The following is an 18,647-nucleotide window of genomic DNA, read 5'->3' on the forward strand; positions in this document are numbered from 1 at the left end:
CTCGTGTAATAGCTGTGCCTATAAATGCCTATTTAATGAAGAATCTTTGAATTAGAGTAAAAGTGTGTCATACATTTTAGCCCACATTTGAGTTAAATCTTCATCTATTTGTGTATTTAACCAACAGAAAAGTTTCATACGGAATCCATAGGCGTTTCTGATATGAATTGGTTTCCTTATTGTATTAATAGGCGTAGTATTGTTTTTGAAAAAAAGCTCTGCAACCAACTGTATTTTGGCAAATTTTGTGAACAAGTTGCAAGTACAAGTCGAAATGTGGACGCGAGCGTCTTCGAGCTGGCTATATTATGTAGTTAGGCGAAACCTATCCTTTCTCCAATTGGTTGTCCCTCAGCATTATTTAGTGCGTTCCAATTTTTATTCTTTTTACTTAAGGTACAATTGTTTTAAAGAATTTCGGCGTTCCATTCGATATATACATCTCAATTTTTCCATCACATTTCATTTCGAAGTTTAAATACGTCTTAGATTTTCTATGCCGATATAAGATAATTTTCAATGTATTTATTATTTTTTATTTGGCTTCGGGTGCCCCCTTTTTTTTACTGTCAAAGCTTGTTAATATTATTAAAAACCAAGCATTACCTGTATACAAGGAAAAAACAAATACATTTCTTTTGTGTTATCGCCTTTCTTAGGGTTGAAGTCACAGCCTTTTCAATGTTGTTTTTGAGTTATTAAAACAATTAATTTATTCGCTTTATAAAATATATTTTCAATATACGCCAAATTTCCTGTCCGTGAGTCTGTTAGTTATAGTGCAATTTTATACCATTATTTATACCATTAAAAGCTCTGCACATTCACAAGCCGCATTGTTACAACAAATTGAAAATTGAAAAACCATAGGAAATGGTTTAATTTTAATTGTTTTTTTTTTTAGTTTATTACCGGTGCTTTTATTCCGTTAAGTGTTAGAAACAATATCGAATTATATATTGCATTTTTAAGTTTAAGCTTGCATTTGTATAGTTTTGCAAAAAACAATTTCTTTTTAACATGAATGAAATGCTAAAGTCGTGCGGGCCCGACTCTTAAAAGCCCTTTACCCTTAATAAGGAAGGCAAATTTTGAAGTTTAATCAAATTGCTTATTTTGAAATTATTAAATAAAATAACATCTGTTGATGTACGTTTTCAAACTGCATAAACTGTCATCAGGCTTGAGTTTATACTTTTGTGCATACGGTTGAACCAAAGCAGCTGGCACAAGAACAGCTGCTGGCAATGCATGTGTAGAGAATACATTAATTTCTACATCTGCCTTCAGAATAGATCTATCGCAATGAATCTTGACATGACATGACTCATAACTGGACGTAATTGTATTTTAATTTTGATATACAAATCAAAGAATTATGGGAGCTATGAAAAATAAATAGTAGCGAGATAGTAGAGTGTGCATCAGAAATTCTAGGTCTTATGCTTTTTGAGATTGTAGCGTTCGTACATAGGGAGAGACAGTAAGATATACGGACAGACAGAGATGGCTATATCGACTTTTCTTAAGTTACTTATTTGGAATATACATACATATTTTATGGATAAACCCCTTGGGTCCACTGTATAGAATGGGTTTTTGTTTTCATTTCATTCAATAAATTATTTTTGTTATATAACATGGAATAATAAATTATTTTGTAATGTTGTTTTATCTAATACTTAGCTTCATATAATGTTTGATATGAAATAATTTAATTGAATTTGACTAGATTAATAATATAAGATTGCAAGCTTGGTCTCGTCCCCGAGATCGATCAAAATTTGCATAGGTTTTACTAAGAAAACCGGTTACCCAGTTGTTTTTTTTTTAATTTGATAGCATTTCGGAATAGAGACCATTAACCATTTGCCAGTTTTAACGGAAGAGTTCAATCGCTTGTGTTTTGCGTTTTGATACCACGTGGGAAATTCTGTTCTGTATATTTTGATCGAATTCGGAAAGAGGAACACGTCTTGTATACTTGGCGGAAATCTTGACAATTTTTATCTGTAAGATCCTTTTCCAATGCGTAGGTGACTTTTGCAAATTATGAATCGGTTTTATAATTAACTTAAATTCCGGAAGCTTTAAGTAAGCATACATTTTAATCATACTATTTTTTGCAATTTACTTATTTTGTTTTAGCTTTCTTCGACTTTTTTACAAATATTATTTCTTTATGATATATAGAATTTTTGCTACCAGAGAAATTATCTTATATTTTTGAGATGTGTGTCACTAGCTGCGACTATGTCAAAAAATGGGTTTTCCATTAATTTGGGGGTTATTCTTGGCAAGCACAAAGCATAAGTTGCAATATAAAAACAGGATAGCTTCGACTTGAATTTGTATGTATGTATTGCATTTATAACAAAACCAACTAACTGTAGTAACAAATTTGTAATATTCTTGTATAACTTATGTATTTATAAAATAATATTTTAGTTTATATGTATAAATTACATGTTAAATAATATCGTCCTCAACCTTATAGACTAATAAGTTAATTGTAGGTTCTCACTTTATGAGAACAAATTGGTTGTTCTTGTAATTTTTGGCATTTTAGCTGTAGATTTATTACATGTTGTACATTTCCGCTGCTACCCACAATTGTTTAGCAAGTCCATATTCGGCTTAGCGTTTGTTTCTTTAAATTGTAGTTGGATACATACAGCTGCTTTACTGTTTCTATGTTCTCAAAATAGAGTGCGCTTTCGAATGTCAAAGAAAAGTGTGAAATGAATGACGCGTGTATAGAATTTTTTACCTTTGTAAAAATTATATCATTTTATATCAAAGAGCAAAAGGTATTTATATGATAATTATAATACACTTTCATATGTACGAGTATGTAGGTATACTTGAAGTGTATTTTCTGTAATAAGTGTGGGCTGTCAGCTGTAGTCAGCATCTTGGAGCATGTGAGCCATACATACATAAATTCCATAGCAAAACTGTTACGTTTATTCATTTGTTAATATATAATATATATATAATATATATATATATATATATATATAGATATATATATATAGATATATATATATATATATATATATAGATATATATATATATAGATATATATATATATATATATACAATATATATATATATATATATATATATGTATTTTTTTTTTTTTTTTTTTGTATGTATTTGTAAGTACCTGTATGTGTTTGTTTTTTGTTTTTGTTGCAAGCAGCTAATTTTAAATGTAAAGTTTAACTCTTTATGGTATAAAATAGTTGCAATTATATATTTCAGCTTTCAATAGTAAAACGTGCGTTTAAACTAAAAACATGTTTCAATGAGAATGCATGACAACGTTGCGTTATAATGTTCTGATTTCCAAAATGTATTATCCAATGATTTCTTAAGGTTGCTCTCATAACTCTAAACAATGTTTTCAATACTTAATATTTTCTAAAAAATGATATTTGTTGCAGGCTAAAACCCTTTTGTGGTTATATTACACACATATATGTATATGTATATATATATATATATATATATATATATATATATATATATATATCTATATATATATATATATATATATATATATATATATATATATATATTATATCTATATATATATATATATATATATATATATATATATATATATATAATATTATATTATATTATATTATACCGTATATATCGGTATACCGTAATTATATATACATATATATATATTCTTTTTATCCATTGTTAAGCAATCCCATATTGATTTGCATTTATCTGCATTACCTACCTCTACAGTATTCAGATTTTCTCTTACATTTAATTAAATTCGAATTTTTGTGTTAAGTTTTGTTTGTATACACATACCATATTTGTATATGTTTTGACATTTTCTTATAGTAAATACTAAAAAGTTAAGGTGCTACCTCGTCAATATCATTTTAAGGTTCTTAAAGTTAAAGTTTGCATAATTTTTTGCTTATCATCAAATCAACAAATATATTGTTTGATAGGTTTTTCACTAAATATTTGTATCCGTCTTAAATTTGGTTTTTGTGTATTCGTTTGGGTTTCTCAGATCTTATTGGGTTTTTTTTGTCCTTAAATTCCCATGACTAAGTTGCATTCTTTATTTTATTGTTTTGTATAAAAACTTTACATTTTTAAATTTATGTATTTTTCATATTGAAAACCCAGATACTTTTGGTCTCATACCAGTCAGTTTTTGTCTCAAGTTAGTGTATGTGTAAGTTCTTCCTCATTTTTAAAATTCTTTTTGATAACAACACTAAATATTTGGTTGCTTTTATAAATATATATAATCGATATTTTGGCAAAATTTATTTGTGTTATTTTTAAGATCGGCACTCGTCTGCATCTACCACCAGACCTCATTATGCACATCGTTTCTGTTGTATATATTTATATAAATCTATTCTTTAAATTTCAGCTCTAAGGTATATCATTATTTTTCTAATTTTAGGTTTATAGATAAATACATATATGTATGTATAAGTTTTGGGCTTAATTTCACGTTTAAAATGTTGAAGTCCATCTGAAGCAAAATAAAATTTTAAGTTTATTTTTCAGTAATGAAAGAGCAGACGGACGCAAACAACACTCAGCAAGTTGATTATTCTTGCTTTTAAATGCGTTTAAGTCGGCCTTCATGTATATCTAGCATTTCTAGCTCCTCACCCATTAAAATTACTTTCCACTTGGGTTATGGGCAACCATTGTCGTCTAAGCCTTTTGTTGCTGTTGTTGCTGCCACATGAACAGTTTTTCAACTAGCTCCACTTTGGAATAATTTTTATTTTCAGTCCAGCCAGAAGTAATGTCACTGTTGCTCCTGGGGTTGTTGAAGCTACTGTTGTTGCTAGTTGTGCTGCTGTTGCGGCTACTGTAGCGATAGCAATAGGTACCGTTCCGCCAACTGGCAAAAGTGTTACGATTTGTATAATCATTGGTTGATTGTGAACTGAAATTGTTGCTATTTATATTAAGATTGGTTGTTTGAAGAACTGTAGTTGTAGCTATAGCTGAAGTTGGCGAAACATTTTGAAGATTGCGCTTAAGGAACTCTGATTGTTAATAGGGTCGACTGGCATCCTTGGGCCGTTTCAATTGAACTTTCAGTCTTTTCATACCAATCTGAAAGCCATTCATGGCCTGAATGGCCGCTTGAGCGCTGGCGGGGTTGTCAAATGAAACAAAACCTTTGGGAAAAACATAAAAGGTCATATTTGTATATATATATATATATGTATGTGCATATATATTGATGTGATTTTACCGAAACATTTACTCTGGTTTGTAGCACGATCTATAAAGACTTTAGAGCTGATCACATTGCCAAACGGCAGGAACATTTGCATTAACTCTGCATCACCAAATTCTTGTGGCAAATGATAGATGAACAGATTGCAACCCTCTGGTCCGGATATAGAACATCCTGGGAACATCAGAAAATCTTAAAAAAAGATATTACAAGAAAAGAAACAAAGTAGAGAAAATAAATTAAGCGATGCGAAAAATCAAAAGATAGAACCTTATGTTTTGAATGACAGAAAAAGTTTGATTTTGAATGATTATGCCAGTGTGTGTAATTGTGACTAAAGTATCAACAGAAGCTAAATGCTTATAAAGAGCTTCAAATTATAAGACGTACATAGTTTTATGAAATGAATTTCTATTTGTAAATTTTAAACCCCAAAAGGAATTTAAAATCTTGCAGGATTCTTAAAAGGTCATACGTTCTTGTTAACGTAACAAGAATTTAAGGTGATTTACATAGCAGGCTAGTGGCATGCAAAGAATTACGAAACTCAAGTGTAAGACGTTCTCCGCGCAATAAATATGTAAAACGTTACATTAAGTCGAGCTTCAACTAAGATACAAGTGAGCACAGTTAGTACACTTACACAAGAAGGTAACATACAAACACATAGGACACGCACAGCGTAGATAAACATGTACAAGTATATAGACTGTATATACTTATGTCTTGCGATTAGTGGTATATAGAATACTAATATCTTCAAAAGATAAAGTAAAAAGGAAAAAAAATAAAATAAAAGCTTGTTTTGATATAACGCCTTAATACTAAAGTACTTTACAAGAGAGGATTTTTCTTTATTATTTTAACAGTTTATGTCATATTTATGATCACATAAAATGCTTTTAAGTGTACCCATTGTAAGAAGGCTGGTCAAAAAGCTTTAAGCAACCCTTTTGATGTAACACATTGAGTGTACAGATTATAAATGATAAGTATGTTCAAATAGAGGAAATTGATACATAAGTTTTAAATGTGATGTGTTTACTCAAGGTAAAGAAAAAATGCCTGATCAGTTCAAACGTTTCAACTTCATTTGGATTATTAAATTCTAGTGGGGATAGAAACGAGTATTATCTTGTGTGCGAAAAGGACACTACGCGAAAAAAAATGGTTGAGTAGTTTGCTGGTTCACAAAGTTTTAAATAATTGAAAACCATAAACAAACAGCGCAATAGGTTTCTCTGTCCTTTTGTGATTTAGTGATTCAGTGATATTGAGTGTAAAAATCATACATATGCATATACTACAAGTATATGTATGGATTTTAATGTTTTAAACATAAAATGCAATATCAAGTAATAATAAATAAAACAGAAAAAAAGAAAGAAAGGCTTACCTTCACGTTGAGTGGGTGCAACCGCCGCTAGGGGGGGTGGTAAAGCTTGTGGAAACTGTCCATAAACGGCGGGAAAGGCTGCATTATATATATAAATAATTTTTGTTTTTGGTTTACACAAATTCCAAAACACTTATAGAACAACAACAATATTTTCAGTTTCAACTTTAAAGCATTATTTGTTTAGTATTTAAATGTTAAACAAAAAGATAAGAATAAATAAGTACAAGTTTAAGGTTTAGACACGACATATAATAGATTGAATAGTTGCGGTTGGTCGATTTGTATCAAGGTTAAGCTGAGAGGATAGTGTATGCATAAGTCAACAAAATCATATGTTGAACAAATTTAAGTGGGACTATGCTAATCGAAATCTTTTTTCAAATCAACTAAATGTATATAGTTTGCTAGTATATTTGTATTAATAAATATTTAAAGAAAACTTTTTAAAAAAGCAAAAGAAAAATTACTTTAACTAAAATAAAGTTAAATATATGTTTTTAAATAAAAATGTTCAGTATAAATACAAATGACAATTTTTGATCATTTATATCTGGCAAATAATAATACTTTATAATATTAATAACGATTAAATTTGACTTCATACTGTTTATATACTCTTCAATAACACATTTGTACACAAGCATTAATAATTTTGCGTCGTTTTTTAATTTGGTTTGTACTTCAACCTTCATTACGGTCACTATAAACGAGATCTAAAATCATCAAAACTAATCTGCAAATGGATATTTAACTGTGATATTACCGTCATGTTAATATCTCGAAGAAATACGTCTTTACATAGAAAGGTTTTTATTATATTTGCTTTATCCTAATATATTGAGTAGGTATAAGTAGGTATAGAATAAGATATAAGTCAAATTTTGTCCTTGGGAGTAATATAAATATGAAAACAAAATAGAAAATAACTGAACGATTTTTTTTATCAAGCATTGGGACAGCGATCAAGTTTTCTTTAGTTTATTCCGAACAGGAATGTCAAGATACACCAAATATACGATAAAAGTCTATCCCTACCAATTAAAATTAAAGCATTTACATAAAATGCAATGATAGCAAATACACGTATAAAGAAGAACATTGATTTAAGATAAATGTTTATTTAGAAGACACACAAAGTTGTGAAGTTGCTGCATCCTGCAGCAATTATGAAATTCATTTTTGAAAGGCTGGGATATTTTACAGGAATAATAAATATTAATTGCTAAGCTTCACAACATTATGATTTATCTTTTTCACAAATAAACTTAAATGTATGTAGAAATTTGAGTAATATAACACATTTACTAACAATACAAATTGCATAGCACACAAAATAACATATTTCGATCAAATCTATTAAGAAATGATTAGATGTTTGTTTTTGACTAATTAACTGACAAAATGGGAACCAGCAGAAATTGTAGTTGAGTATCGGAAATTTAGTGATGTGGTAAGGCGACATCATGAATATCCATTAACTGTTGTACTAATGACTTAATCCTATTTTCTATGTTACCCTTGTGTATTCTTGATGCGGTAAAGGTTAGCGCTACCCTTTTTACTTAAAAAATAACGCTGGGCGGTAGCCTTACTTACCAACTCCTGGAAACGGTGGCAAACCAGGGAAGGCATGTTGCAGAGTAGCAGCATCAGCATTTGGCAATCCTTGCGATGGTATAGTTAAGTGAAGAGGATCTAAGAGAAATATTGCGATTTAAAATATAGTAGTATACCTTATGGCATCTTTGGAATGCTGCTAGGGCTTCAGTATACTCACGTGCTGGGAATGCCGTTTGCGGAATGCCATTAGTAAATACACCATCCGCAGCAGCTGCAGCAGCCGCGCCTCCTGGCTGTCCGGTGGGCGTGTTGGCGCCCATATTAAAGTTGGGCATGGTAGGAGACGGAAGTGACGGTGGCTGTCCAGTTCCAGTTAGTCCATGAGGTATTTGCGTTGCCAATGCTGCCATTGGATTCATGTAAGTTGTCGAACCGGGCGCGGTTGCAGCGGCTGCCATTAAAGCGGCTGTTTGCTGCTGCTGGGGATTTTAAAAAGTAACCATCAGACTGAAGAAGAGTGCATTAAGTTTTACCTGCGCGTAGGCGCCATATGGACCGAATTGATTAAACACAAACGGATTTAGTAAGTTCATATGACCTGCCATTTGTTGCATGCGTCGAATTTGTCGCTCCTTCTCAGTGTCGGCGTATTTCACAACAAGACTTGAAGATGCTCCCTATAAAAGAAAGAACCGTGTAAATATGAATAAGTTCCACAAACTTTGATATTTAATTTCCGCTTCCTCCAAGTATTGTGCGGAAAACGTGTTTTTCATGGAACTGAAAAAATGCTATTATTATTATTTAGTTACAAAAACATAATTACAAAGACTAGAACGAAAAAGTCTCTTATACTCTGTACATGAAATGTACAAGAGAAGGAGAAGGAGGCGTGGAAGGCCCCACAAAGTATTCATGTATACTTGTATATTACTGAGCAGCATGACACGACAAGTCGATCTACTATATGTCTGTCTGTCCGCCCGTATGAACACCTGGAGCTCAGAGACTATAAGAGGTAGAGAAATAAAACTTTGCACAAATATGCTTTATGTGTATTCGCTATATTTTATGTTTTTTTAGCCTGTACCCAAAGGTTAAAAGGCTACACCAGTTTAGTGCGAATGTATGTAACAGTCGATATAGCCATGTCCGCCTGCCCGTCTGTCGGTCTGTATGATCGCAGGGATCTCAGAAGGTACACGAGACAGAGTTACCAAAATTGGCATCAAGGTTCCCCTAAGCCCTAGGTAGGTCAAGTTTGTTTTTATTATTCTGATATCCCCCCACTCCCACGCGATTACTGATTTTTGGTATTTACAACTTAAATTTGGTAGTTACATCCAGTTAGTACTTATGTGTCCGTATGTCAACTTTCATTATGGTAGGTTGATTAGGTAGAAAGTTATAGCCATAAACATAATCTCTGCCGAAGCTCTGTCCGCAGCTGTTGTTGTTGTTGCTGCTTTGTTTCAACTTTTAGATTCTGATGTAAATGTATGCTGTTGAAACTTGTATTTAATTTAATTAAATAATTTAACTAATCAAATTGTTTCAAATTTTTTTTTAAATATTTAAAAAATTTTTTTTATTTTTTGTGGGAGGTACAGGGTATTTAAGAGTTGAGCTTGCTCGACTTTAGCATTCCTTTGTTGTTTCTCATTGTTGAAGGCGCGAAACTAAACGATATAAAATAGTTCTTTATTTACTTTGAAAAAAAAAAACAAGTAAAAAAGCTAAAGTCGGGTATCCGGACTTTGAAATACTCTGTACATATGTTTACAATAATTATAGAAAATAAAAAAATTAAGAAAATAAAAAAAACAAGAAAGGAATGCTAAAGTCGAGCAGGCTCAACTCTTAAATACCCTGTACCACCCCACAAAAAAGTAATTTAATTAATTAATTAATTTAATTTAATTAATTAACTAAATTAATTTAATTAATTAACTAAATATTAACTAATTAAATATAAAATATTCCATGCATGCATACATACATTTACATTTACATCAGAATCGTGCCTTATGCGTGTTTGTGTACTTGTACATATGTATGTAAGTGTGCATTGGGCCTGGTTATATGGCTATAACTTTCTTTTCGATCATTCTATCATAATGAAACTTGGTATACGGATATATAATTACTAACCTAATATGACTACCAAATTTTAGTTCAAAATTCCAAGAATTACGGGAGTTATAGAAAATCGGTAATAGGGGGGGAGTGGGGGGGTGGATCAGAAAAAATGAACAAACTCGTCCTTTCTCGGTCTCAGGAGAATCTGTATACCAAGTTTGATTATTCTAGCTCTTATACTTTCGGAGATCCTTGCGTTCATACAGACAGACAGACAGACAGACGGACAGACGGACAGACGGACAGACGGACAGACGGACAGACGGACATGGCTATATCGACTCGGCTTGTCATGCTGATCAAGAATATATATACTTTGTGGGGTCTACCAAGCCTCCTTCTGTGTGTTCCATGTGCACTCGCACAAAACTAATATACCCTTGTACCCTTTGGGTACAGGGTATAAAAATTCAATAATCGATTTACCTCTCTCGGTATTCGAACTCACGTAAAGGGTTTATAATTGCACATTTACATAGCAATTACGTCTGTGTGAGTGTATGTATGCCTATGCGCATCTATTCGTGTCTGTGTAAGCATTTTCGCAGTCAACCAAACAGCAACATCAACAACAGCCGCGGGCAGCGCTTGAGCAGCGCTGCAGCAGCAAATATATTTATGGCTATAACTTCTTGTTAAATCGGTCTATCATAGTGAAACTTGGCATACGGACACATAATAACTAACTGGGGGTATTTGCAAAATTTTAGTTCGAAATTCCAAGAATTTCGGGAGTTACGATTTGTGGGGTAGAGGGGGGAGGGAGGGGAATTCCAAAATATACATTTTCTGCGTATTCACATAAGGCATCTGGGACTAAAATTTGGTGTTCCTAGGTCTTATAGTCTCCGAGATATAGGCGATTATACGAATGGAAAATCGGGAAAACCCCCATAGGGGGGAAGTGGGGGGGAAAATCAAAAAAATAAAACAAACTCGTATAGAATACACACATAACGCATCTTTGTGGAAAATTTGGTGTCTCTATCTCTTATAGTCTCTGAGATCCAGGTGTTCATACGGACGGACAGACGGACAGACGGACAGACAGACAGACAGGGCTAGATCGACTCGTCTCGTCATGCTGATCAAGAATATATATACTTTGTGGGGTCTGCCACGCCTCCTTCTGTCTGTTACATTTTTCAACTCCCGCAAACCTAATATACTCTTGTACATTTCATGTACAGAGTATAAAAACAATAAATTTAATTGATTCATTTATAGAGGATGGATTGCATGTTTCTTCAAACTTTTTATACTCTGTGCATGAAATGTATAAGAGTATATTAGGTTTGCGGGAGCTGAAAATGTAACAGGCAGAAGGAGGAGTGGCGGACCCCACAAAGTATATATATTCATGATCAGCATGACGAGACGAGTCGATCTAGCCCTGTCTGTCAGTCTGTCCGTCTGTCAGTCTGTCCGTATGAACACCTGGATCGCAGAGACTATAAGAGCTAGAGACACCAAATTTTGCACAAAGATGCCTTATGTATGTACGCTGTGCAATAATCGCCTATATCTCGGAGATTAGTTCCATATTGGAATTCCCTCCCTCCCCCCTCTCCCACGCAATCACTAATTTTCCATAACTCCCGTATTTCTTCGTATTTTTCATTTAAATTCGGAAGATCTGCCCAGTTAGTGATTATGAGTCCGTATGCCAAGTTTCATATTGATGTGTCGATTGAACAGGAAGTTATAACCATATATGTATATATGACACGCATAATTAGTCCACACATATGTACAAAGTATTTCGAAGTCGGGACACCCGCCTTTAGCTACTCTACTTGTTTTATTTAATACCTTAAGTCTTCATTGAGTTGATTATTTATACAAAAATACTTTTTTGAAATTGACACACCTTATGATGTAACCTGCAACTGCTTTATTATGTTTTATGAGAGAGTGAAAATTACGAAAGTGCAACCATTATTTGAAAAGGATATCTTTCCTTACAAATGTATATCAGACATACAATGTTAGAAAAATGTAGGCTACTTATAAAGGCAAACTGAATATGTAAATAGTTAATATTGAATAGAAATCATAATCATAATTAATATGTTAACATTTAGAATTAAATATGAAAATAGTCGCCATTAACCAAACTTGGTATATAGAACCTCCTTGTCCCTAAGCAGCGGCAGCTTCTTTTATTTTCAAATGCTGCATAAACCAAACATTGTACACGAAATCTATACACAATTAAGAAATTAATAAGAAAAGGGGGGGGGGGGGGGGGGGGGGGGGGGGGGGGTCTGACTGGTGGGTTTGCTGATTTAAATGCATATTGACAACAAATTTGTGCGACCCTCCGAGGCGTTGACAAATTGCTGGTCACACAAGTAAGAACTTGACTATTTTAAATTATGGTCTACGTTTACGGGCCAACACCTAAAAGAGCGCAACAAGCAAAAACCACTGCCATGTCGGTGCCTGAATAATAATTTTGGCACGATTGCCATGTTAACATGTCCCCAGACACGTAGCGCAAGCAACACTGCATACTTGCAGGCGCATGTGAGTTTATTATGTGTGCTGGCTGCGCGCCTGGCTGCATTTCAACACCCTTGTTGCTATGTGTTCGCTCATATGTGTGTGCCACGTTTATGCTTGCGGCTTGTAGCGCCATTAGTGAACACAGCTGGGGTAATCACTGTGCCTCTTGTTGCCGGTGCCTGGTCATATGCCCTCCATTCGGCTGCCTGAAATACTCTCAGCCCCGTAGCGCGGCAGCATTGTGCAAGAGGAATATAGCCGCCTACGGTAAAAGGAGGGCTACAAACCAACAGGTTTATCATGTACGAGAGCCAGCCCTTAGCATTTGCATTTAAATAAATACGTGCGCGGATTTTGGCGCAGACAAATTACTTTTTAAATGCATTCAATTGTAATTGCGTTGCCTGGCCACTTCGGCCTCGCTTTACCGTCGTGCTACTTGTAACTTTGCCAAAAACTAGCCAGAAAAGTTAAGCGATGCACATTAAAAAACAATAAAAAAATGTATAGCCGAGTGCCAAAATGGCAAGGGCAAAGAAGCGATCAGACGACAACGTCAACGGCGATGGCAGAGAGGCCGCACTAATAGCGTCACGTTTGTAAGTGTGCCGCATGCCACTTGCCACAGAAGTGGCATGCAACATGCGATTGCTGCCAAAAGTGCCGCCTGGCAAAGAGCCCAAATCGCCTGGGCTCCAACACAGACACGGGTCTGACGATGACGGTGCGGCCTCTACTAGTTGGCTTGTTAGTAGCTTGCCTGCCTGCCGCCTGTTGCATCGGCGTGTTGAATTTTTCATTTCATTTGGCGTAGCAATTCACTCGAATGGGAATTTCGTGTTTGGCAACACTTGCTGGAGGGGTTGCCGTCTTGTGGTTGCTGCCTCGGGTAAGTTGCCAACTAACACAGCAAACGGAAGCGGAAGTGACAGCCAAACTACGACATATGGAAGTAGACCTTATAATAAACGCTTCTATGAGGATGTAGCTATCATTGACTAACGGACTGACGTCTGAGTATTCTACATAACTATTCTGAAATAATTTGAACTATTTATATGAATTGAAGCATTTTGTGTGCTATAAGCTTCCAACGTAGCCTAGTTCCACGATTAAGTCACCTGTTGGCTATACTTGTCCGATAGTAAAAGATTTCATTTAATAGCCTTCATAATACAGCCATCAATTAGATCTGGTTGAATAATAATGTTAGTATTCGGTGGATCGAAATTTCACATACTTATGTATGTATGTATATTCTTAGATAATACATAAATCACCGCGCTTTAACATATGTACATAAGTCAATCTGATACCTTTATATTTATTATTTTTCTTTTTCCCAAATATAAATAATCATAAAAGTAAACGAAAAGCGATTTTGCGACTCATATTTTCGTATTTTTCATATATATATTTTTTTTAAAGTGAACGTCGTAGACGTCGTATGTAGTTTTATTTCGCTCCGCTGTGTGTTAAAAATATGGTGCAATTAACGCCAAATTAACCAAATTAATTCGCGAAAAGACGCACGACAGTAAAATAGCCTGTACTCTCCACAAAAAAGAAAAATTAAAAAAAAAAAAATAAATTTTTAAAAAAAATGAATGAATGCATTAATTAATTTAATTAAATTAGAATACATGTTTATGTTCAGTTTTAACAGCATACATTTACATCACGTACCTATGCGTGTTTATATGCGTGTATGTATGCAGCACAAAGTTGAACAAAAGCAGCAACAACAACAACAGCTGCGGGCAGCGCTGCCGACAGAGCTGCAGGCAGCGTATGAGCAGCGATTTTACTTATGGCTATAACTTCCTTCAGAATTGACCTATCATGATGAAATTTGGCATACGGACACATTAGTACTAACTGGATGTACCTACCAAAATTGATTTCAAAATTCCGAGAATTACGGAAGTTATAAGAAAAAACATGAATTGCGGGGGAGTGGGGGGATGAATCGAAAAAAAACTCAAACTCGTACTTTCTCGGTCTTAGGAGAAAATGGAAACCAAGTTTGGGTATTCTAGCTCTTATACTTTCTGAGATCCTTGCGTTCATACGGACAGACAGACGGACAGACAGACGGACGGACGGACAAGGCTATATCCACTCGGCTTCTCATCCTGATCAAGAATATATATACTTTGTGGGGTCTGCCACGCCTCCTTCTGTGTGTGCATGCATACAAAACTAGTATAGCCTTTCACCCTTTGGGTACAGGCTATAAAAATGAGCCAGCGGTACCAACAACAACTGCATTACTGCAAGCTAATTCGGAAAGAGAACGCTCTCTCTCCACTGCGTTAATATGCTCACCCAGCATATTGCAAAGTGGGTCATGGAGTCATTCTTACCAATGAATTGCTGATAACAACAACGACCAGTACAATGCCTTCGCTTATAACTGTGTCTTCGACTTCGACAACGACAACTACAACAACAACAGCAGTCTCTCAGCGCCCGGTATTGTCAACTCACTGCGACCTCCCCCTCTTCCAGCCGAAAAGTAAGCAAAGCGCTAACGGAGCGTTAATACAGACTGGGCTCGATCGCTATGTGCAAATTAAACGAAATCTAAGCCCACAAGCGACTAAGAAAAACAACGCACCCAAAATAACTAAAACAGCTAAAAGCACTGTGCCAACTGAGGCGCTGAAAAGCAATAGATTCGCGATTCTCAGTTTACCTGAAGAAGATAACGCCGAAACAGCTAAGGCCAAGCAACTAAAGCCGCCACCTATTTATGTGCGGCAGGCAAATGGTACAGAATTGGTTAAAAAACTCAGTACCAAAATTGGCGAAAACAAATTCTATGTTACGTCTATAAAAAGGAGTAGCATAAATGAAACAAAAATACAAGTCAATGATGAAAATATCTATCGATCACTGGTCAAATACCTCGACGATGAAAAGATGAACTACTACACTTATCAATCAAAGTAGCAAGGGATTATAAGTGGTTATCAAAGGAATCTAGCCAACAGTTCCAGTCAGCGATATAAAAGATGGACTTAAAGATAAGGACTTTGAAGTCAAAATGGCAATGAACATAATTAATAGAAATACAATTCCCCAACCAATGTTCAAGGTAGAACTGACACCTGACCCTATGCCTATAAATAACAAGTAAAAAAGCTAAAGTCGGGTGTCCCGACTTTGAAATACTCTGTACATATGTTTACAATAATTATAGAAAATAAAAAAAATTAAGAAAATTAAAAAAAAATTTTTGATCGATTTTACCTTTCTCGGTATTCGAACTCACGTAAATGGTGTATAATTGCACATTTACTTAGCAATTGCGTATGTGTGAGTGTATGTATGCCTCTGCGCATCTATTCGTGTCTGTGTAAACATGTGTACAGTCAACCAAACAGCAACATCAACAACAGCCGCAGGCAGCGCTTGAGCAGCGCTGCAGCAGCAAATATATTTATGGCTATAACTTCTTGTTAAATCGGTCTATCATGGTAAAACTTGGCGTACGGACACATAATAACTGAAAGTATTCGCTAAGGTTAAGTTCGAAATTCCAAGAATTACGGGAGTTAGAGAAAATCGCGATTTGCATGGGAGAGGGGGGATAAGGGGAAATTCCAAAATACACATTTTCTGCATATTCACACAAGGCATCTGGGACTAAAACTTGGTGTTCCTAGGTCTTATAGTCTCCGAGATATAGGCGATATACGCGATATACGAATGGAAAATCGGGAAAACACCCATAGGGGGTAAGTGGGGGGCAAAATCAAAAAAAATTAAACAAACTCGTATAGCGTACACACATAAGGCATCTTTGTGCAAAATTTGGTATCTCTAGCTCTTATAGTCTCTGAGATCTAGGTGATCATACGGACGGACAGACGGACAGCCGGACAGACAGGGCTAAATCGACTCGTCTTGTCATGGTGATCAAGAATATATATACTTTGTGGGGTCTGCCACGCCTCCTTCTGCCTGTTACATTTTTCAGCTCGCGCAAACCTAATATACTCTTGTACATTTCATGTACAAAAAATGTAGCAACTGTGGGGGGAACACACACTGCCAACTATAGAGGCTGCCCTGTATACAAAGAGTTAAAAAGTTAAGTTAAGCCAACAAAAATCCCCAGCTCGAAATCCAGTCATCCGACAAAACTTGCCATACATACCATTTTGCTAAGGCGTTAAGTTACACCAACTAGTCGTACGCCTCAGTCTCTAAACAAACCACTGCAGGAATAATGAATAATAATACAATGAAAACAATACAACAAACGATGCAGGATCTACTTAAATGGCTTCACTAAAAAATATGTTTCTGGAGTGCGAATGGCATTTCACAGCACAAATGCGAGCTCTTGCAGTTCCTCAATCAACATGACATTGACGCCATGCTCATATCAGAGACTCACCTAACTAACAAAAATTATTTTCATCTAAATGGCTACAACTTCATCCCGATGGTAAGGCTCATGGAGGTACTGGCATCCTGATAAAGCGTCGCATCAGGCACTATCCGTTACCATCATTTGCTACAACTTATCTACAGGCCACAACAATTAATATTGAAACACAAAGCGGCTATTTAAGCCTAGCCGCAGTATACTGCCCACCGCGTTTCTCCGTTTCAGAGGCAGAATTTGTACATTTCTTCGACCTACTAGGTGACCGCTTCATAGCACCTGGTGACTACAATACCAAACACACACATTGGGGATCCCGACTCATCAGCCTGAAAAGAAAGACAACTATATAACGCTATAATAACACTACGAAACAAGCTCGACTTTATTTCTCCGGGCTGGCCTACATATTGGCCCACAGATCCAAAGAAGCAACCAGACTTGATTGATTTTGCTATTACAAGAAGAATGCCACAGGCTCAGATTTGTGTGGAGCACTTAACAGATCTATCATCGGATCACTCGCCAATCCTTCTTCACCTTTATGACCACCCACAGTACTCTGAGCGCCCACACTTTTTAACTTCTAGAAAAACTAACTGGCTTAAATACAGGAAGTACGTAAGCTCCCATATTGATGGCTGCCCACACATTAGCTGCAAAGATGACATAGATACCTCAGTTGAAGCATTAGTGTCTGTAATTCCACTCCAGAAATCACAGCTTATAAACCTTACAAAAGCAGTCGTGTTCCCAGGCATATTGAGGAGCTTCTACGAAATAAGAGAAGGCTTCGGTGGGAGTGGCAAGCGCACAGATCACCTGACTCAAAGGAGCGGTTAAAAATAGCCAACCATCTACTACGCAAAGCCCTAGAAGATGAGAAACACCGAGCTCAAATGGAGAAGTTACAAGTGTCATTATGGGGTACTCTCCTGAATCGCATCAAGCAGCACCTACACACAAATAGTGCGATCCCAATTTGGTTTTCGCGAAAAACATGGAACCATTGAAAAAGTGAACTGAATAACCTCTCAGATACGAATCGTATTTGAAACCGAGAGTATTGTTCCTCTGTTTTTCTGGATGTCGCCCAAGCCTTTGACCGCGTTTGGCTGGATGGCTTAGTTCACAAAATCAAAATATTACTTCCACAGAACATCCATAAAATACTGGAGTCATACCTACAGCAAAGAAGTTTTCGCAGTTAGATGCAAAGATTTCCTCTCCAAATACCATCCAATTGAAGCTGGTGTACCCCAAGAAAGCGTGCTTGGCGACACTGTGTATCCTATACACAGCAAATATACCGACAAACAGTCATACAACAATTTCGACATTTGCTGATGATACTGCCATCCTAAGTCGCTCCAAGTGCCCAAAAAGAGCTA

At 35.4% G+C, this 18,647-nt stretch overlaps 1 protein-coding gene across 1 annotated transcript in view; it reads right to left on the reverse strand.

Moving 5' to 3' along the window:
• Positions 1–3,678: 3,678 nt before the first annotated feature.
• Positions 3,679–18,647, reverse strand: part of LOC115624964 (CUGBP Elav-like family member 4) — a 247,570-nt gene continuing 232,601 nt past the window's right edge. Inside the window, exons 5-11 of the mRNA XM_030519819.1 lie at positions 8,744–8,887; positions 8,428–8,689; positions 8,247–8,345; positions 6,648–6,725; positions 5,267–5,443; positions 4,669–5,189; positions 3,679–4,525 (exon numbers count right to left, since the gene is read on the reverse strand). Coding sequence (XP_030375679.1) covers positions 5,062–5,189; positions 5,267–5,443; positions 6,648–6,725; positions 8,247–8,345; positions 8,428–8,689; positions 8,744–8,887 — 888 coding nt within the window. The 3' untranslated portion in view covers positions 3,679–4,525; positions 4,669–5,061. The remainder of the gene's footprint in view (positions 4,526–4,668; positions 5,190–5,266; positions 5,444–6,647; positions 6,726–8,246; positions 8,346–8,427; positions 8,690–8,743; positions 8,888–18,647) is intronic.

The sequence above is a fragment of the Scaptodrosophila lebanonensis genome, unplaced genomic scaffold (assembly GCF_003285725.1).
Source record: "Scaptodrosophila lebanonensis strain 11010-0011.00,11010-0021.00 unplaced genomic scaffold, SlebRS2 tig00000061-arrow-pilon, whole genome shotgun sequence".
In the NCBI taxonomy this organism is placed as follows: Eukaryota; Metazoa; Arthropoda; class Insecta; order Diptera; family Drosophilidae; genus Scaptodrosophila; species Scaptodrosophila lebanonensis.